A 22900-nucleotide genomic window follows, 5' to 3' on the forward strand; every position below is an offset into this window, starting at 1 on the left:
CATCACGATACTAAGATCTTTGGGGGCAAGAAGCAACCTCCCACAGCAGGAGCCAGAGACACACCAGCCAGCAGTTGGCTCTTCAAGCTGGGGCATCCTCCACCTGTGCTTCCTCCTCCTTAGAGCCTGTCCCCAATTACTAGGGGCCAGAATGGTCTTAAGAATAATTTTGGCAGGTTTTTCATGGTGGCAATTTCACAACAGAGGCACAGACAAAGTGTATGTAGAAGGCAGCAACAGACCAGAAAGTAAAATAAGAACTGCCAGACACACTATGGAGTGTTCCAGAGGGCATCATCTGATTTCTTGATCATAACCAGTCCCCAGTCACCCTTTCCCAGTCCTTCCTTAGAAATGGGTGTCAGTACACACTTGCTCACTTACTTATCCTATCCTCAATGCCAGTTGTGTTCAGAGGTTGTAGGTGGACCTAGTTAACCAACTTTCCCAGGGACAATGTCTCCTCTTCCGTTCACTTCACATCAAAGATGAGTCTTAGGCACCATCTAATGCTCAATCAGTTTATTCTGCCAGCACTCTTAGAAGATAGGTAGTGAGAATAAGCTGTTGTCATGGGCCAGATACAGTCAGGGAGTCAGATCATGAACTGACCAGAGAGTCTTCATCCAGAGACCATTGTCAGACCTTGGCCGGGGGGGGGGGGGGGGGGGGGGTGGTCCTTCTCCCTTTCTTATACCTGTATTTAGTCCAGGTTAGTTACCAAGTGTTTCTTTTATAAAAGGTATTTAAGCTATTATTTTAAAAGTAAGCTTTGTTCTAAGGTTTATGAAAGCTGCATCTGTGCTGAGGTGGCTTTGTTTCCTGGAAATCCCAGAGCCAGGGTTGTAAATTCCCACGAGACATGTAGTATCAGTCCTACAAGATATTTCAGTGGGCCTTATGTGCCATCATTAATCTCATAGCCACAATATGACTCATAGTATACTACATACCCCTATCCTGCATAACAAGGAGCTCCTCCCTCTAGACTTCTACCTCCATCTGACAGTAATGAGGCAGCACCCTCCCTTATGCTACTGAAGTAGTGTTAGAGTAAGCCAGCTAAAACAGAAGGTGAGATTCAAAGTCTCATCACATAATATTGAAATGCCCAGGTTTCAGTGGAAATTAACTTTTCATAGAAAGAACCAGGAAGATCTCAAACTAAATATAAAAAGACAATCTATAGATGTCAATACAGAGATTACAGAAATAGAATTATTTGATAAAAAATTTGAAACAGCCATGATTAAAAATGCTTTAACAATTAGAACTCACTTGAAACTAATGAAAAAATAGAGGGAAAAAAAGATACATAGAGAGAAAAATCTCAGTAAAAAAAGAAGATATTAGGAAGAACCAAATGAAATTGTTATGCTGAAGAAATACAATAACTGAAATAAAAATTTTAAATAAATGGGCACAACAGCAAAATAGAGGGAACCGAGAAAAAGATCAGTGAACTAAATGACAGACCAACAGAAATAACACAAACTGAACAACAGAGGGAAATGAAATGAAGAAATATAAAGTAAACTTCAGGGATCTGTAGAACCATAACAAAAAATTTTAACATTCGTGTCATGAAGAGTCCCAGAGGAAAAGAGAAAGACGATGGGGTGGAAAAGTACTCAAATAATTAATGTCTGAACTTCTCAAATTTGGCAAGAGACATAAATCTCTTTCAGACTTATGAAAGAAGCTGATTCAGGATTCAAGAAACTGAGTAACCCTAAAAAAATAGGAAAAGAAAAGAAAGAAATACATGCCAAGACACATCAAAAACACAAAACAAAGAAGTATACACCAAGATACATCATAATTAAACTTCTGAAAACTAAAGAAAAAACAAAACAAAACCCTGAGAGCATCCAGAAAGAAATGACTCCTTACCTGTAAGGGAAAACAATTAGAATAGTAACATATTTATCATCAGAAATGATAGAGACAAGAAGAAAGTAGCAAAATATTTTTTTAACTCATGAGGAAAAAAAACTAACAACTCAGAATCATACACCCAACAAACATATCCTTTGGGGATAAAGGGGAAACTCAAGACATTCTCAGGTGAAGAAACGCTAAAAGAATGGCTAAAATAAGTTTTCTAAACAGAAAGGAAATGGTAGAAAGAAGGAACCCTAGAACAACTCACAGGAATGCAGAAAACAAAAAACAGAAATACCAAACAGAAAACCAAAAAATGATGCTTAAGCCTTAACATAACATACCAGTAATTATATAAAATGTGAATGGTCTAAGTACACCAATGAAAAGACGGAGATTGACAGGTTGGATTTTTTAAAAAGACTCAACTATGTGCTGTCTACAAAAAAACTCACTTCAAATATAGCAGCATAGGCGGTTCAAAGTGAAAAAATGGAAAAATATATTATGCAACCATTAATCAATGGAAAGTAGAAGTAACTATATTAATATCAGATAAATAGACTTCACAGCAAAAAACTTTCTCAGAGACAGATAGGGACATTATATAATAACAAAAAGGTTAATCCTTCAATAAGACCCAAAGCAAAAACTGAAGCAAAGCAAAAACTGATAGAACTAAAAGGGAAATAGGCAAATACACAATTATATTTGGAGAATTCACCACCCCTCTCTCAACAATTGATAAAACAACTAAACAGAAAATCAGCAACCATCAACAAACAGAATTTAATTGATAGTTATGGAACACTCTACCTAATAAAAAAAGAATACACATTATTTTCAAGCGCCCATGGAACATATGCCAAAATACCATATCCTAGGTTATAAAACAGACCTCAACAAGTTTAAAAGAACTGAAATCATAGTGTGTTCTCTGATCACAATGGAATCAAACTAGAAATCAATAACAGAAAGGTAACAGGAAAATATTTGAATACTTGCAAACTAAGTAACATACTTCTAAATAATCCATGAATCAAAAGAATATCTCAAAGAAAACTTAAAAATGCATTCAGCTGAATGTAAACAAGCATACAAGACGTCAAAAGTTGTGGAACACAGGTAAACTAGTGCCAAGAAGGAAATTTTCAGCATAAATGCTCACATTAGAAAAGAGGAGAAGATTCAAATCAATAACCTAAGATCCCACCTCAAGAATAGCAAATTAAAACCCAAAGCAAGGAGAAAAGAAATCATAAAGAGAAAAGTTAAAAATCAATGAATGAAAACAGAAAAACAACACAGAAAAATCAATAGAAAAAAGAAGCTGGTTCTTTGAAAACATCAATGAAATAGACAAACCCGTAGAAAGACCGAAAAAAATAAGATAAACATTACCAATATTAGGAATGAAACAGGGGCTATCACTACAGGTCCTGAAGATATCAAAAGGATAGTACAGAAATACTTTGAACAACTATACATGTATAAATTTGCAAACTTAGATAAAATGGAACAATTCCTCAAAAATGTAAACTGTCACAATTCATTGAATATGAAAGGAATAATTTGAATACCTCTATAACTATTAAGGAAATTAAATTCATAATTTTAAAACTAAAAAAAAAAAAAAAAAAAAGTTCCAGGCCCGGATGCTTTCCCTAGAGAATTCTACCAAATAATTAAGGAATAATTGGCACTAAGTTTAGACAATCTCTCCTAGAAAATAGAAAACAGAATCCTTTTCATTTTATTTTATGAAGCTAGTATAACCCTGCTATCAAAACCAAGGGCAGTATACACACACACACACACACACACTCACACACACGCACCACTGCAGATCAATATTCTTCATGAACATAGATGTAAAAATTTGTAATAAAATATTAGCACATAGAATTCAGCAATATATAAAAATAACTACACACCATGACCAAACAAGGTTTATTCCCGGTGTGCAAGGCTGGTTCTGCATTAAAAAATCAATCAATGTAATCCATCATGTAAGTAGGCTAAAGAAGAAGATCACATGATCATATAAATTGATGACAGAAAAAGTGTTTGAAAAAATTCAACACCCATTTATGGTGAAAACTCTCAGAAAAAAAAATAGGAATAGAGAGTTTCCTGTTCACATCGGGGAACTGGGTAAGGATTTCCACTCTCACTACTTCTATTCAACATGACGTGGAAGTTGAAGCCAGTGCAATAAGGAAACAAAAGGCATACATACAGATCAGAAGGAAAGAAATAAAACTGCCCCTATTGGAAAATGACACGATTGTTTATGTAGAATATCTCAAGGAATATACCAAAACAAACCAAAACATAAAACGAAGAAACAAAAAACTCTCAGAACTAATAAATGAGCTCAGCAAGGTCACAAGATTGAAGATAAATATAAACACATTAATTTTATTTCTACATATTAGCATTGAACACATAGACACCAACATAAAAAATATGATTTGCATAGAAAAGCTAAATAAATGAAGAGACATACCATGTTCATGTTTTAGAAAATTCAACATAGTAAAGATGTCATTTCTTCTCAAATGAATAAACAGCTTTCAGGCAATCAATATTTAAGCAAGATTTTTTTTGTAGATACAGACCAAAATTATCCTAGACATCATATGAAAAGGCAAAAGAACTAGAATAGCTAAAACAATTTTGAAAACTAAGAATACAGTGAGAGGAATCAATCGACCTGATCTTGAAACTTACTTTAAAGCTGCAGTAATCAAAATGATCAAATTATAAAGCTGTGTGGTATTGGCAGAAGTACAGACACATAAGTAAGTGAAAGAAAACAGAGAATTCAGAAATAGACCCACACAAATATGCTTAATTGATTTCTTACAAACGTCTAAAGGCAAGTCAATGGAAGAAAGATAGCCTTTTCAACAAAAGGTGCTGGTTGAACATTCATAGAGGAAAAAAGAATGTCAACCTAAGCCTCACATTTTATACAAAAATTAACTCCAAAGGGATTGTAGGCTTAAATATAAAATGTAAAACTCTAAAACTCTTTGAAAAGAAACATAGAAGAAAATCTTCAAGATCTGGGACTAGGTAAAGTTCTTAGACTCTACACAATCGATGAAAAGACAAATTGATAAACTAGACTTTATCCAAACTAAAAAAAAAAAAAAAAAAAAAAAAAAAATTGTACTTTGACAGACCCTGTTATGAGGATAAAAAGACAAACTACACTGTAAAAAAATATTTGAAAACCACATCTGACCAAGTGCTAGTATACAGAATATATGGGTTTGATATTGTAGTATCAAGATGTTACCACTGCAAGATGTTACCATTGAGGGAAACTGAGTAAAGAGTATATGAGATCTCTCTGTATTATATCTCACAATTGCATGTAAATCCACAATTATCTCAAAACACAAAGTTTAATTAAAAAAATTTTAAAGTATAGTCATCTCTGCCACTTGATATGTCCAGGTGTCAATATACATTAAGAGAAGTCTGGAAAGATGGTGATATCAACATTAAAACAAAGATTTAGTGATTTATGACTTAAACCTCCACGGGTCAGCTCTCACCTGCAACAAAGCTCCCATAAGTGATGCCAGCGCAGCCATTCCAATACATAGGGCTCCATACACCACACCTAAATGGACAACATAAAAGCCAGTGTAAAATCCAGACCCAGAGAATTAGAACTCTCAATAGAATAATCCACCACACCTTTGATTCAAAGTGAGTAACATGACTGTGGTGAAGAATGGACACACACATCAGAGCCAGTGAATAAAGAAAAGGGCTGTTTTCCTCTGACATTAACAGTGTTCCAAGAGGACAAAGCCCTTACATTGTGTCCCAGGATTAGTTACGACAGCAGGTTATATAAGAATTCCTGGAATTAACTATAGGGATTTAAAACTAAGAACTATATTGTGTTATTAATCTAATCTTCCATAAACATTTGTATATAAAGGAAGGCTCAGGTCTCTGTTTTCAGCTTGTAAAAAAATAGAATACTATTCAGCTCTGCTCTGTACAAGGTGAGAGAGGGAGTAATAAACAGAAATTAGACTCTTCTGACTTTTAAGCATTCATTTCCCTTGGGAAGTGGCAATGGACACCATGGGGTGTTGGAGGACTTTTAGACCCCTCATAATCTCCGTCAGTATCCTCAAGCCCTTCCTATTAAATTAGCAAAGAAAGGCAACTTCTGGATAAGCAGCACATCTGCCCTTCTGCCAAGTTGTTTTCTTCAAACTTCTTTAAAAAAAATTTTTTTTTAAATAGAGACAGGTTGTCGCTATGTTGCCCAGACTGGCCTCGAACTCCTGGGCTCAAGCGATCTTCCCATCTTGGCCTCCCAAAGTCCTAGGATTACAGGCATGAGTCACCACGCTCAGCCCAAACTTGTTTATAAAAGTTCTCAAGCCACCACTGGTGGTCAGATTGTGGAATATTTTTTTCTATTGACTTTCAGTATTTTCCAAATTTTCTCCAAGTACATGTATTACCTTTTAAGTTATAGGAAATATCATGCAAAAAGCCCTTTAATACTTTCATTCAGCAAAAGTCACCTGAAATCAGTTGATATAATTTCCCAAATGCAAAACTCAATATACAGAAAAAAAATGAATGCGAAATTTGCCCATCATTAAATTTTTGTATTTCTTATATTACATTATTTCTATCTTATTTTAGCACTCATAGCTTTGTTAAATATATTGAGTAAATAATGTAGCTGAAGGAAAAATCTTAAATATTTTTTCAAACAGTTCTCATAGATACGATTTTTATGCCTCTCAATTTTAATGTAAACAATATTTTCAATATATTAGGTTTGATTCTCTATTTGATAAGTTATGAACAGTCACCTATAATTTTGGGAACTCAGAGTTATTGGAAACACATTCAAATCATCTGCCACATTCTTCTCTATGTCCTTACCGCATATACTTCGAGATTATGATTTCATAGTACCCTTTAAAATGAATGAAAATCTCATCTATATTAGCAGAGTTGATTTGTCATTCATCAACATCTTTCCATGAGCACCAGCTAGTGCCTCCTGTTTTATATGCATTATCTCAAAACCCAATTCTGCAAAGTGTTTGTGTGCCCATTTTCCATATAGGGAAATAGAGGCTTGTATGGGTAACTGGATTTTCTCAAGGTTAACAGCTAGTAAATTAACAAAGCAAGATTGGGTTTGTCTCGCTTCAAAAGCATCTGTTCATTCCACTAACCACACAGCTTCAATAATCCCATAGTGAACCAGTCTAAAAACCCTTTAGGAAGCATTGCATCATTCTGAAATTATGCTCCAGGATTAAAATTGGGTACATAATAAAAGGATGCATTGCTATTTAAATTTAGGGAACACTGAAGGATATAAATTAAGGACTCATTCCAGGCTACAGTCGTGGCAATTTTACATAGAATTATGGCTCCTAATAGGGTATAATTTACGATTTCTTTGACCGTCTATTAATGTTATTGTGTTGAGGTTAAAGATTCTTTCTCAAAAAGGAATTTGTTAGTCATTCATTTCAAGGTGTCAAAATGAAGAATGCAGTACATTGGCAAGATTTCTTTGAGTTGGATATTACATTTGAGACATCTGGGAACTGAAGATGCTTAAACCACTCTATTCAAGCCGGTATTTAACCCCTACAATTGAACAGAACAGAAGTTGAGAATTTCTTGTACAAATTTATAGTTCATCTCCAGGACAGTGTACATAAGCAGACAGAACAGACAACTAAGACGAGTCAAAATTCATAACACTCTGTTTCTTTATCTTCAATCCATCTAATCTATTAATCTAATTTAATGTAATCCTCTGTAAACATTTGGGAAGTGTTTATGGGAAGACTACGTAACTGAAACTGACTGCAAGTTGCTTCCACTTGCAGTTAATCTTCAATGTCTTCTTAGGTAACACAGAAATCTTCAGTGCCTTCTTAGATAACACAGAAAAAGTGTGGCTCTTGGTTCCAAAGTAGGGATATTTCTTAGAACTGTGGACTACAGTTGAAAAGGAAAATAGTTGAATTTTTGTGTGTGTGTGGCTAAGAATTTTAACACAAATTGAGGATAGGATGAAGGCACAGGAAAAAAAGGACAGCCAAATCGGTCCCCAGCAAATTGTCGTTTGTGGTTCACTGACAATTAATTGTTTGAAGTGTCTCCCAAATCTTGATTTCAGATATGATAACATTAAACACTGGATACAAACATTTAAAAAAATCTGCATTGTCATAGGCATACATATGTGGATATCCATTCATAATCAGAGGTTCTTCCTCTGTAGCTTCAGTGGAAAAAAATTTTTTGTGTCTCAAAAAAATCATCTCTCTGAGCTAAAATGGAATTGCGAAAACAGAAACTTACTCATTCCTTGGGAAATCCAAGACAGAGACCTTTCTGAGAGCGATCTGAAGTAAGGTTTGATTAGATCTTCCACAGTTACTGCTGCTAAGGCGTTAATACTGGAGGACACTGTGCTGTAGGGGAAAAAAAAGTTTTGATTTATAATATTTTACCTTTAATAATACTTTAAGAGGGAATGAGAAAGGGGGAAACAAATTGTCACTTCTAAAATATAACCCGATTTCTACTATGCTATTTTTACTTTATTTTATTATTATTTTTTTTTTTGAGACGGCTGGAGTGCAATGGCATGATCTCAGCTCACTGCAAGCTCCGCCTCCCGGGTTCATGCCATTCTCCTGTCTTAGCCTTCAGAGTAGCTGGAACTACAGGCGCCTGCCACCACGCCCTGCTAATTTTTTGTATTTTTAGTAGAGATGGGGTTTCACTGTGTTAGCCAGGATGGTCTCGATCTCCTGACCTCTTGATCCGCCTGCCTTGGCCTCCCAAAGTGCTGGGATTACAGGCGTGAGCCACTGCGCCCGGCTTTACTATGCTATTTTTAATAATCACAGCACTGCCTTTCTGGAAACTGTTATCATCCAAAAATGATATTCAGGCAATATCTACAGGCTTGACAGTAAAAGAGAAAGGATATGTTAATGTTCCTTCCACTTGTAGTTAATCTTCAGTGTCTAAAAGAATCTACACAGATTACTTCATATTCTTATAAATAACGACTTTAAAACATATTTTTCTTTGTGCATAGAAAGGACTGTCATAAGTCCTCCCTACCATGTGCTGTAAATGTCAACAATATTAATTTCCTGAATCCCCACTAATGCACACTGTACATGTTGATAATAACAATTCTCTGGGAGAAAGGGCAATGATAGATCAGAAAATGTAAGATTCTTTGGGCAGTATATATTATTCAACACGTAAATGGAAGATTTCATTCTAATTTTCTTTTTCTTTTTTTTTTTTTTTTTTGAGACGGAGTCTTGCTCTGTCGCCCAGGCTGCCAGTGGCCGGATCTCAGCTCACAGCAAGCTCCGCCTCCCGGTTTTACACCATTCTCCTGCCTCAGCCTCCCGAGTAGCTGGGACTACAGGCGCCCGCCACCTCGCCTGGCTAGTCTTCTGTATTTTTTAGTAGAGACGGGGTTTCACTGTGTTAGCCAGGACGGTCTCGATCTCCTGACCTCGTGATCCGCCCGTCTCGGCCTCCCAAAGTGCTGGGATTATAGGCGTGAGCCACCGCGCGGGGCCCTCATTCTAATTTTCAAGTTGACCATGCTTTAGCCTCATGTGTGTTTTCAATGAAGACTGTGGCACCCATTTTTGATCATCAGCAAAAGCTACCGTCAACCGATCATCATTATTGTGACCATAGAGTATCACACCATAGGATGTATGATGGTGTATTAGAGAGCAGGGACCTAGTTAAAAGTAGAGCTGATGACAACAGGACACTAGTCCACAGAGATAAGTCAGACCACAGAGAGGACACATGCAGCAGATTGCCTACTTTGGGTTGTCTGTGTCCATGCCCAGAACTCCACATTATCCCCCTAAAGTATCTAATAACAAAAGAAAGATCCCAACAGGGAAATCATGTGTTATTAGAGTCATAGTTCATACCTTAACGTCCCACTGTAAGCACAGGCCACAAAAAGTCCAGGAAGTCCTGGATAATCTTGCAGAATGTCCAGTACCAAATAAGGCATGAGCTGAAAAATTCCAACATTTATTTCCAAGTACTTTTCGCTATTGAATAAAATTAATGAATGCCTAGTTTATCATTTATCTTGTCTCCTTCAGGAACTGAAAGGAGCTATTCCACACAACTGAAATTTTCAAATACCTAAAATTAAACCCTTTAACTACTAACATTTAGAGAAACAAATAGCACAGTAGTTAAGTAAAGAGGCTTTGGAGTCACAGAGATACGGCTTTTGTAAGTGAAGTTCTGAGTCCCAGCTTCCTCATCTATAAAATAGCGGTAATAATACTAACCTCATAGAGTTGCTGTAAAAGTTAATTTAGATAATTTATGTAAAACTCATAGTATAGTATATGGAATATAATAAATGCTCAAAACAAAGTAGTTGTTATTCTTGGGAATAATAAGTTGTTTTAAAGGAAATACTTGACACACCTCTGTGCTTAAGTAAGCAGCATCCACTTAACTTTACTTCGTGACTCAAGGACATTTTGTGAACTTTAGTCACTGCCCAGGATAGAAGATGTAATTTTAGCTGCATCAAGTACGAGACATAGTGATGGGTGGAGAATGACTTCAGGAAATCTCTTAAACTTGCTTCTTTTAAAAAACTTCCTGATACTAACTTGCTTTTGATAACTTCTATTATAAAAAATAAATATCAAATAAGGATAATCAAGTGTGTGACTTCAGGACTCTGTTGCATGGCAGCTTTTCTACAAAATCAGTTTCCGAATCAAAAGAGTCCTAAGTGGACAATTTTCTAGAAGAGTGTCCTCTCATGTGCATTAATACCTGAACTTCTCCCACAGTACAGAGTAGATGACATGTCCTATTTTATCAGCTTCCATAGCCTCTTCAGTTTCATTTAACAATAGTGTGCTTATGGGATATGGAAGAACTTCCTCCACTGTTGAAAGGGAATGTTTCAACAGTAAGATTGTTTCAGTTCTTTTAGGATTGCGTTCTCCACTTTTCCAAAGCTTACTAATTCTTTATTCTCAGAAAAATGGAATAGCATTTATCCCTATATGAGATCAAGACCCAGTTTTCCCAAAATATCATAAAGGTTTAACTTTAAACAATGTCCCACAAATAGCAAACATAGATTCCATCTATAGTGTTATAGCAAGTTCCAAAATCCTCTATCCTGTCTTCAACTTCCTCAAAAATCTGCGATGTAATTATTTCATGTCTGAGTGGCTCCTTCAGGTATAGGTAGAACCAATGAAATAGGATTGATAGAGAAGAAAATAGTAAAACTATATCTAGGAACTGGCCTGCTTCCTCTGGGCAAACGCCAGCAGAGCATAGAGAAACATATCCTTGCTCTCTCAAGGATAAGGGTTTTTTTTGTATTTGTTTTTTTGTTTTAAGACAGTCTCCCTCTCTCACCCAGGTTGGAGTACAGTGGCTTGATCTTGGCTCACTGCAATCTCCACCTCCCAGGTTCAAGCGATTCTCCTCCCTCAGCCTCCTGTGTAGCTGGGCTTATGGGACTCCACCACTATGCCTGGCTAATTTTTGCATTTTTAATACAGACGGCTTTTACCATGTTGGCCAGGCTAGTCTTGAACTCCTGATCTCAAGTGATTCGCCTGCCTTATCCTCCCAAAGCGCTAAGATTACAGACGTGAGCCACCACGACTGGGTGAGAATAAGGTTCTGACACAATCTTCCACTGTCTTATTTGCACGGTATCCCCAGTGAAATGTTAATTGAATTTACTTGTTAACTAACACAGTCCTGGAAACATCAATTGAGGAGAAACCTTCACGGACTGTCTAAGCGTGTACAGGCAAGACACCCTGAATGTATTTTATAAGATGTCTCAAAGGTGGGAAGTCGTAGGGACTTTTTTTTTTTTTGCCCAGGGTAAAGGCAAAGTACATTAAAAACTTTTTTTAAGTCCTTATTGTCTTCATGACAATATAGATTGATAACAGTCACAAACTGTTCTTTATTAGAGGGAATGTAACAGAAGAGTGCCTCCAACTTCATAGTAAACATGATTCTTACCTTCTCTGAGAGGACAGGGAGGGTGTGTTCATCAAAGGGAGGGCATAAGGTAAGATACGGTTGAGAAACAGCCCCAGGGTGTTTTTATTTTCTAGCCCCACAAAGTTGTATTTTTCTGGGAGCATGAGATGCATTTGCATCAACAGAAATTCAATCTATTTTCATTCTAATGAATCCCCTAGGAACTTGTTCTGCAAGCGAGTCTTAGAAAATAATTTTGGCAAGAACTCAGGCTTTAGAGTTGGGCAATCCTGGGTTTGAATTCTAGTTCCCCTTTTTGAAAGACAATAAATGGCACAGAGGTTCAAAGTTAGGACTCTGGTGGCAGCTGGCTTGGTTTTAAATCCTGGCTTCAGGTTACTAGCTAGTTACTCACTTAAATTCTTTAGGCCTGAATTCTCTCATCTTTGAAAGGGAGATAATCGTAGAACCTACATCAGAGGGTGACTGTGAAGATTCAAAGTTGAAATTTATATGAAGCATTTATGGTAGTGCCTGGCCCACCATGGTGGGTATTTGATAACTGCTCATAGTTATTCTTACTTATTAGCAATGTGACCTTAGGTAAGTTATATAACTTCTCTGAGAAGCATTTCTTCATCTGTAAAATCAGGATTGTGGGGTTGTGAGAATTAAATGAAGTATGTTCATCTCCTGGCACAGAATCTCACCACAGAGTTGGTACTCAATAAATATTCACTTATTAGATCCATCTCTCCATCATTTAAAAAATTGGAAGATAAATTGTTTATAAATGAATGCTCTAACAAGCACCCACAAAACATTCTATAGTACAATGGTTTGTGTAGTTTAAAAACAAAACAAAACAAAACAAAACTGTGTTTACATTCCTACTCCCAATCTTGAGCTATTTCTATTTAACACTCCACTTGACTTTTCCTGGTGTTTCCATATTTTAATTTTAGATGCAGTACTCTTCATTCTTGCTATATCTGCTAAAATAAATTCTTACCAAAGTTTTATAGAAATGTAAGATGATTATGGCAAGTTCACTTTCCGTTTCTCTACAAGAATAGGAATGCTCTTTCCTCTCAACTCATAAGCTTTTTGAATATTATTCATACACCTGTAAGAAAGACATGGTACTGAACCTGGTCTGGTGCAGACACTTTCTTGGCTGTCCAAGGATCACAGTCACGGTACCTAGAATATAGGGCGAGCCCACAAAACACTGAGCACGTGAGGATTGCCCAGAGTCCCACAAGATTGATGTAGAGAGACCTAAAGAAGTGAAAACAAACCAGCAAAAGACAACTGTAATTTCTGTCCCAAAGATTAGGGAACCTGTTATATGAACAAAAGAGACCCTCACGATTAGACTCAATAAATGCACATTATCTTTTGATTGTCTAAAACACTACTTATTTTATTCTAGCCTAATATTCTGCTTATGATACCAATCAATCGACAGTGTATTTGTAAATATTTGAATGGATGGGACTTCCCCATGAAAGAGTGTACGCTCATGGTCGAAGCTTCGGGGACATTGGTAGCTTTATAAAGGTACCTCGTTATACTACTTCAGGTCTTCTTGTCATGAATAAGGATTTTAATCGTCAACCGAGCATTAACTATTACTCATTCTCCTTTTAAAAGTAATGACACTGTAAACTGCTAAACACTGTCAACATTTACACAGTAACTCGTGAAACTTGTTTAAATGTTGTTTATAAGACCACACATTAAGTAGGAATGCAAACCTGTATTCCTTGGACAGGTATCTTCTCAAACAATGTTCAGCACTGTAATATACTGTGTGTGCTCCAGTACAGAATAAAGGTTTACACACAGCACTGGAGCCAGACCTGAGCATAAATCCTGGCTCTACCATATGTGACCCTGGGCAAGTAATTCAACCTATCTGATCTTCAGTTTCTTCACTGAGGCATAGGATAGCAATGCCCACGTCACAAAGTTATAAAACTAAATGAAATATGGTATTTACATGCAATAAACTCCTGTTAAATTATTGATATTAGTTATCGATATTAGTGTTAATGTTATTGAATCCTATGTCTTAATAATCAGTTGAATAGTAAACATTTCTCTAGATAAGATGGCTACATAATTTTTCCACTGGTGCTGTAGTGGATAGTGATGAGCTGCCCTAAGTGGAAAACAGGTACCATCCCTGAAGTCATGCCTCCTTCTTCCCAACGCTCTGGGGAGTCTGCATCCTATGAAAAATTGATTCAGAGGTTTAAAGGCCCAGTCCCCTCACCCTAACATGGGACTAGTCTGAAGAGCCATCCTAGCTCTAGAGCTCCCTTTGAGGCCTCTGTTCAGATTGCATAACAGTCCAGCGTCTCCCTCTCGTCAATCCTATTTCCTTTTCTTCCCTTTTACATATAGTGATTCTCTGATCAACTCTTCCATGCTAACCTCAACCTCAGAGTCTGCTTCTGGAAGAACCAAAGATGGGTTTATCAGATTTATCCTTCTCCCTTGAATTGACTAACATTGCAGTATGTTTTGCTATTGTTAGCTCATCTCCAAATCACCAGAAAATTATGTCCAGATACTCTGTTGTCCAAACACCTCCTCTGTCTTATATATGAGTTTAATATATTGTTTTAGATCACTTTTATGCTGTTCAAATTGACCACTTACCAACATCTCACACTGTCTTTTGTCAATCATTATCAGTAGGTCTTGGCTTTTTAGCAGGGATTAATTATCCCCATAGTATAAGTGCAAGAAGGCAGATGAAAATGAGTTCCCTGGGTTCAGAGAGTCTGCTTCATGCAGATCCACTATGCTTATGGTAATTGATTTTTATCAAGAAAGCTCTAATGCTGTTATTTAAGTAATCAGGTCAGGCTTTTTGGGTTTCATGTTCCTAAGGGAAGAGAAGAAGAGCTTGTCCACAATTACTTTGGGACAGGTATCAGCTCTAGTGTAGATTTAAAAGTACAATAGACTACCCTATCTACAAATTACATTCCTCCAAAATTTCTTAAAATACCAGAATTCTTAAGTTCATTTTGGGGGGATCCCATATCCAGTTATTATATCCACATTCATATAGATTTTTCACTGTGAGTTCTTCAAAGATTTGAGTAATCTCTAAACCAATTAACTCTCAATATATTGAGTTCTGACATATGACATCACAATATTTTCATTTTCTCCTTTGAATAGAAATAGAATTGTCCCTCCTTCCCTCACCCTATCCACCCTGGATTCTTATTCAATCTCTTTAGAGCTTTGAAGCCCCTAAAAGCATGTGAGCAGAATCAGCCTATTTATCAGCACAAGGAGTGGTGAGCACTGCAGTGATGTGATGCCTCTGAAGAAGGAACCAGCCACCATTCCACACTCTTTGCTCAAACCAAGATGGGCTTGAGAGTTCTGGACCATGCTGTCCTTCCTACCTCTGCACATTCATCCAAATCACTCCACCTACCTAGAATGCCTTCCTACTCTTCTCCACCTGCCCAAATTATGCTCATTCTTCATATTCATTTTGCCAGTTCAGTAGGAATCTCTCATCCATCCTCCACCTTCACATCACATCAGTTGAAGTGGAAAAAGGAACTTACATTTACTAGGCCTTTACCACGCGTATGCCAAACACAGTATTTTACAATACCTCCCATGAGGTATACAGTATTTCATATGCTCTTTTTACAAGTTTAGAAACTGCAGCTCAAAGAGACTGCAGAATGTGCCCAGGATCACTCAAGTCGCAAGTATTAGAGCAGGGTTATAAACCTATGACTGTGTCTGAAAATGAAATACAAAGCACCATATATACTCTAGAACATTTTCTCTATTGTTATATTATTTCATGAAACTGTTATATATCTCTAATATTATTTTATTTTTTAGCATACTTGCATGTATTTTCCTAATTTGAGATTAACTTTCTTCATGACAAAGGCCATATATATTTATCCCCCATAGGTTCTTATGCAAATAGATGCACAATACATGCTGATTTGTTTTCATTAATAATTCCTATAAATATCTTCAAATAGCTGATTTAAAACATACGGTACCACTTTGTTCTTGGTCCTTTTGTAACCAAATACATCATTTATCTCTTGGAATTTCATGACACAAAACATATAAAGGAGCTAAACGTGACTTATAGAAGAGTTTCTATAAAGACAACTGATGGTTATTAATGCTTCATATACCATAGTGTATGACTTACAATTTTGCCTGGAATCTGCTTTTACAAGAAATATATCTCTGCACCTGGGATTGGTTGACACCGTAGATGCTGCTCCATGTGAAGGTCCCTCCTATGATAATTGTCCAGAAGGTGTGTCTTTGTAAAGGGTTAGGATTAAAACTAAATGACAAATAAGAGAAAACAAATCTGAGCCATTAGCAGAGATAAAAAAAATCCTCTTAGACTATATTTGGAAGCAAGCAAGGTATATTTATATATACAACACATACATAAATATGTACAAATTTATTAATTAATTTAAAAGGTAGAAATATTTTCAACTTAAGTTCGATGAAATAAAAAATATTATTTTCAGAGATCTGGAAATACTACGAGAGACTAGGGGGAAATGAATGTTGCAATCATTCTGAGCATTTATATAAATTGTTCTCCTGTGATCTAAGGAAACTGTCATTTGAACAAATCTGACATGATGTAATCAGAGAACATGAAACAAAGAGAAAGAGAGAGAGAAAAACATTCCTAAGTGCACTGCAGCAGTAGAGATGGCACTAAAATGAACACAAAATTAATAACACATTGTGTATAGAATTCCTCTCCCAGCACATGTAGTCATAGTTCTAATCTACATTCATATTCAACTAATCAGTCAATTAATGCAGTTTAAAGTTTTGCATTTTCTAAAAGCTGCATGCCACTGTAATCATGCTTTATTAAAATACTGTGTGTACAAGCTAAATACTAATAGTTTAAAACCACTTTATGACACCATGTACATAAGTCCAAAACATTGTCACAGAGAAAGCTTGACTTCCATGTTTGAAAGATCTTTTAATCCTTTTTATTGGAAGGAATGATTTTATTCACCTCTGATACACAATATGAGCTAGAAAACTTTCTGCAAAGTTAGCTTTCATGGACACTTCCTTAAAATTATGAAATTTTGCAAATTCATTTCAAATCTTATATTTGAGATCCGTTGAGTAAAGTGCTCTAATTGTATGCACATTCTGGAATTCTTATGGAAATGTAAGAGCCTCGATTTCATGTCTAACATTTCATATCAATGTCTTAAGAGTTTCAAGAGTGTTGACCCTTTCTTCCCAAGAGAGAGAAGCTACTACATTAGCTAACTGAAGAGACAAAAGGAGTCAGTGAGCTATCTGAGGGAAATATGACAAGATTTAAAACACTCAGTTTAGTGGTTTAGGCCATACAGAATATATAGGCCAATGGCAGTCAACACAGAAAATACCAATACAATATCCTTCTTCTCTTCATTTATCTTAATTTGAGCAATACTTTGTCTACCATATTCTCAAAACATATCAGAATAACAAGGGATACTCCTGAAAAGTATGAAACACAAATAGGCTTTTTATTGTTGCTTAATGACTTCCAAAGCTAAGGTCATAAAAATGTCTAATCCCTTTTTAAGAATCTCTTACTAATGTATATAAGCTATTGTTTCGGTGCTCCAATATATATGTATCCTTCGTATAAAGTGACAGCTAGCTTGCAGAAAAATGATTGGTTCCATACCCTCTCTCCTCAGCCTGGCCTACCAAGAAGAGATTTGGAAGTAATCGAGAGTAGCCATTGGTTGTTTCCACTTCCTAGACTTCCCCTTTCCCTGTTCTGGTAACAGCAACCTAGGTTTGCTTTGGGGAAACCACCATTTCTCCATTAAATAGTCTTGATTGACAATCAGTCAAAATATCTTGTTCTGCTCTAGCCAAAGGGTGGAACCATGTCCCAAGCTAGGCAACTAGAGGCTCTTTTCCTTAGAATCTGAATCTTAAGCTAAAAGAAGGAAATAAATATTGAAAATAGTTGAAGTTGATTCACTAAAATTTATTCCTGCACATTAACACATTGACCCTGTCCAATTTCTGAAAAAGCTTTTCTCAAACTCTGGTGCTTATTTTCAGAAGACCAGAAAAGAGCCATCAAGAGCAAAATGGGTTTTCTTTCTTCAGACTGCCTATTCAAAGTGGGGCTACTATCTCAAAGAGAAGATAGGCTAGTTGAAGATGACATGGGGGCCTTTCCATATTGTAAAATGACAACACATTGATCCAAAACGGAAGGTGTTTTCAATATTCTTTTGAATTGTGTGATATACTTGGGATGAAATATCTACTCTCTTCATTGTTCTTTCTTTAGGAAAACTGAATAGCTGTTTAAAACCTGTTACATCATGTGCTATACTGTCACTTGAAGCATCGACTATAACTTTCCTAGTCAATTCTCTAGAAATAATACTTAATATTAGATAATGTTCATCATATACTACATATACATACATATATAATTATAATACATAATCATAAGTTACTATGTTAATATACTATATATTGCCAGGACAACATCAAAAGAGAAACTCTCAAAGTTGCTTAAAACAAAGAATTGTCAAGATGAAATCACTGTCTTTCAGTGTCTGTCTCTCTCTCTCTCTTTTTTTTTTTAATGGCAGGTACTAATCCAATATGCTAGTGTTTGTCTCTTAAGAGGCTACCTCTTCCTTTTTTTTTTTTTTTTTTTTTTTAGAGAGTCTCACTCTGTTGCACAGGTTGGAGTGTGGTGGTGTGATCTTGGCTCACTGCAACCTCTGCCTCCTGGGTTCAAGTAATTCTCCTGCCTCAGCTTCCCAAGTAACTGGGATTACAGGTGCCCACCACCATGCCTGGCTAATTTTTTGTATTTTTAGTAGAGATGGGGTTTCACCATGTTGGCCAGGCTGCTCTCAAACTCCTGGCCTTAGATGATCCACCTGCCTTGGCCTCTCAAAGTGCTGGGATTACCGATATGAGCCACCGCACCCGGCCAGAAGCTGCCTTTTCTTAACTTTCCACTGTCTCTTTCCTTATCACCCTGTCCCACTTTTCAACCTATTCTGGACTTTAATACCCGGAAGAAAATACTGTTTTTTGCTTTAAAACCCTTCTTAGGAGGAAACATCGCTCTAAGCACCATGTAGCTAAGTACCATCTGACTGGTTTAATCCCTTAAAGAACAGAGGGAGGCTCCTTACATATTTACTTCTCTGCTTCAATTTGCTCTACCACATCCTTAGCAATTTGTTGGTTTGTTTTTGAATGTAAATCTACTATTTCAATAAAGAGATTATTTTTATAGAATATAAAAGATGTGTTCAGTTGCCCAAGTAGTAGACACTTACTTCCAGAAATTTAATCTTCCACCTTTATAGGCATCATTTAAAATAGTGCTGATTCCACCTTGAATCACCGCAGCCTGTATAATCACAGATGCAAATCCAGCCACCATGATCCCAACTTGAAAAACATCTGTCCAGATAACTGCTTTAAGACCACCCTTTGAGGGGAAAGTATATTAGGATTAATGCTTCTATCAGACATTATTAAGCAGCTACTTGCTTATACACTATGCTGGACAAAAATGATAAAAACATGAATGTTGGCCAAGAAGTGCACTCAAGGGAAACAGTCAGGTCGGGAGAATCTTCACACAGAAGTATATATTTAAATCAAGTCTTCAAACATAAGCAGAGGCAAAGATGGAGGGTCTGTCCAGCAGAGAAAACAGCATAGGCAAAAGCATAAAGGAGTCAAACTACACGGCGTGCTGAATGTGGCCAGATACATTCCACAGAAAAAAGTGGAGCAGTGTTGGGAGATTGTTGGGAAGAAAAATTCGAGTCAAATTACTAGTAAATAATATGAATTTTATCTTACAGGCAGAGCTGATGTTTAATTGATTTGCACTCAGGTGGTCATATCTGCTGTTAAATACTATAAATGATCTGTACTAGCCACCACCAGAAATTTCCCAAGTTTCTCTATGACCTGAGCTGAACAAGCACCTGGCTGAAGGCCCCATCTTCTACGTGATCCAGCACCTAAAGGGTTAAGATATAGAGTATCAAGGATTCCATAAGATTTTGTCACTGCTGAGGACCAGCACACATAATAATATCAGTGCCAAGCCATGCTGGTTTTGCATATTTTGTCACCCCTATCTAGAAGCAAGGGGAAGTTATCACAGGTTTGTTTTTGTTTTGAGACAGGGTTTTCTTTGCCACCCAAGCTGGAGTGCAGTGGTGCAATCGCAGCTCACTGCAGCCTCAGACTCTTGGGCTCAGGCGATCCTCCCATCTCAATCTCCCAAGTAGCTGGGACTACAGGTGTATGCCACCATTCCTGGCTAATTTTAAAACTTTTTTTGGTTTGTTTTTTGTAGAGACAGAGTATCACTATGTTGCCCAGGCTGGTTTCAAATTCCTGGGCTCATGCGATCCTTCTACCTTGGCCTCCCGAATTGCTGGTATTACAGGCGGGAGCCGCTGGGCCCATGACCTATAATAGGTTTTTAAGCTGAGGAATAGTGTGAGCACAAATACAATAACTTGGCAACAGGACAGATGAATCAGGAGACAAGATTGTGAACCATTGCAATGGATCAAATGAAAGAAAAAAGTTCAGTTATGCTCCATTTTCTATAAAGGATCAAATTATACTACAGACTATTTCTCACACAAAAAAGTTACCCTGTGGGAGGTCAGGAATAGGAACGTAGGTATGGACAAACCCGATTGCAGTATACAACCACTGGAATTTTCAATTTTGCAAAGCAAGTGGATAGGGTGAAAAGGGAAATACATCCTGGACGTACCAGTGTGCAGTAGAATGTGCAGACCACCCCTGTTGCCACCACCGCGCCCCACAGATCAAATCCTGTGACTGTAGAGAAAAAGAGAAGTCATATATAATTGTAAAATAGCACAATAAAAACAATCCTCAAAAATCATCAGAGAAGGAAGCTATATCATTTATCAGGCACCTTCCTCTATACCCACTTGCCTAAAGCTAAAACTAGGTCCAAATCTCATAAATCGTTCAAAAACAAACGGAGTTTGAAATTCTATTTGATAATTTTCTACCCTCAGACACACAGATCTGACACTGGCTTAATTCAATACACGGAAAGGCATTTATATTGTAATTAAGCTAAGAAACTCCTTGATACTGTGATGGGTATTTCTTATCTCTCTCCTCATTAGACACGGTTCAAAGAAACACTCTATTTTTATGTATTATGTTGCAAATACTTGAATTTGAGGATAATGTATCATACTGACAATCATAATGACAATATCAAATTGCTATGATGTGTAGATTCAAATGAAGACAACATTAAAAGATTCAAATGTAATCTTTATAACATTGCAGATTGCAGATCTGATTTCAGAAATTTAACAAAGGTGACTGTAATGCTTCTTATTTTTTTTTTTTTTTTTTTTTTGAGATAAAGTCTTGCTTTGTTACCAGACTGGAGTGCAGTGGTGTGATCTTAGCTCACTGCAATCTCTACCTCCTGGGTTCAAGCAATTCATCTGCCTCAGCCTCCTGAGTAGCCAGGACTACAGGCGCACACCACCATGCCCAGCTAATTTTTTGTATTTTTAGTAGAGACGGGTTTCACTATGTTGGACATGATGGTCTCAATCTCCTGACCTCATGATCCATCTGCCTCAGCCTCCCAAAGTGCTGGGATTACAAGCGTGAGCCACTGTGCCCGGCCATGCCCGGCTGGTAATGCTTTTTAAAAAACTTTTAAAAAACTTTTAAGTTCAGACGTACATGTGGAGGTTTGTTACATAGGTGAACTTGTCATGGGGGTTCCTTGTACGGATGATTTCATCGCCCAGGTATCAAGCCTAGTACCCATTAACCCACTTGTTGTTTTTCCTGATCCTCTTCCTCTTCCCCTTCCCACCTTCCACCCTCCAATAGGCCCCACTGTGTGTTGTTCCCCTCTGTGCGTCCATGTAAACCCACTATTTCACCAGTCTTTGAAGAAGGTGTTACTACGATATGTGCTGCCAAAATGTAATCTAGATGGAGAAAAGTCTTTATAATTTGCTCCTATTTATCTAAGAAGTGGGGAGTCTTATTTCATTTTTTTAAAAGAAAAGAATTGTGCTCATTTCAGCAGTACATATACTAGAATTAAAGGATAAATTGAAGCCAGAAAATTACTTCTAGGAGAGGGAGAAAACCGGGTAGAGAAGACAGAGATACAAGTCAGGCTACTTTAAACATATTTTGATGTATAGATTTCACTTTGGAACACATAAATATTCCACATAATTATAAATTTAAATTAGAAAAAAAGCTCCTCAAAATCAATTGCAAAATGAAATAAATGGAACCTAACTGTACATCAAGTTTGTGACATTACCACACAGAGGAAATATGTCACAAAATATTTAGCACAATAATTTAACATACATTCCTACTGAGATACACCTAAGAAAAAAGAAAAACAAAGAATAATATTTTTAACTATGTTAGGCCATTATATTATTCATTATGGCTTAGAGTTGCTCTTCTAAAACTACTACATCTGTGGCTCTCAATCGTGACTGCACATTAAAATCTACAGAGGAGATTTATAAAATTCTGATAACTGGGCCACTCAACAGGCTAATTAACTCAGAATCCTGGTGATGGGGACCAAGGTATTGGTATTTTTGAAAGTCCCCCAAGTGAGTCCAATATGCAGCCAATGTTAAAATCAGGAGGAACTTAAGGCGGCACCTGCTGGATAAAAATGGGTTGAGAATCAATAATAATACTAACGATAATGCTAAGAAATAACAGCAAACATTTAAATCCATGAGTTCGTAAGAATTTTTTTAAAATCGCAGTCACCCTTGGGGAATAGTGTGGAACCAAGTTAATATTTTTAAAATTCATAAAGGGAAAA

General features: G+C 36.7%; 1 protein-coding gene across 1 annotated transcript in view; it reads right to left on the minus strand.

Annotated features, from left to right (window-relative positions):
• The window catches only part of SLC5A8 (solute carrier family 5 member 8), a 59516-nt gene that overhangs the window by 23137 nt on the left and 13479 nt on the right, over window positions 1–22900 (minus strand). Inside the window, exons 4-10 of the mRNA XM_023207950.2 lie at window positions 20804–20871; window positions 19332–19486; window positions 16169–16309; window positions 13101–13230; window positions 9888–9976; window positions 8266–8378; window positions 5454–5521 (exon numbers count right to left, since the gene is read on the minus strand). Coding sequence (XP_023063718.1) covers window positions 5454–5521; window positions 8266–8378; window positions 9888–9976; window positions 13101–13230; window positions 16169–16309; window positions 19332–19486; window positions 20804–20871 — 764 coding nt within the window. The remainder of the gene's footprint in view (window positions 1–5453; window positions 5522–8265; window positions 8379–9887; window positions 9977–13100; window positions 13231–16168; window positions 16310–19331; window positions 19487–20803; window positions 20872–22900) is intronic.

The sequence above is a fragment of the Piliocolobus tephrosceles genome, chromosome 10, assembly GCF_002776525.5.
Source record: "Piliocolobus tephrosceles isolate RC106 chromosome 10, ASM277652v3, whole genome shotgun sequence".
Classification (NCBI taxonomy): domain Eukaryota; kingdom Metazoa; phylum Chordata; class Mammalia; order Primates; family Cercopithecidae; genus Piliocolobus; species Piliocolobus tephrosceles.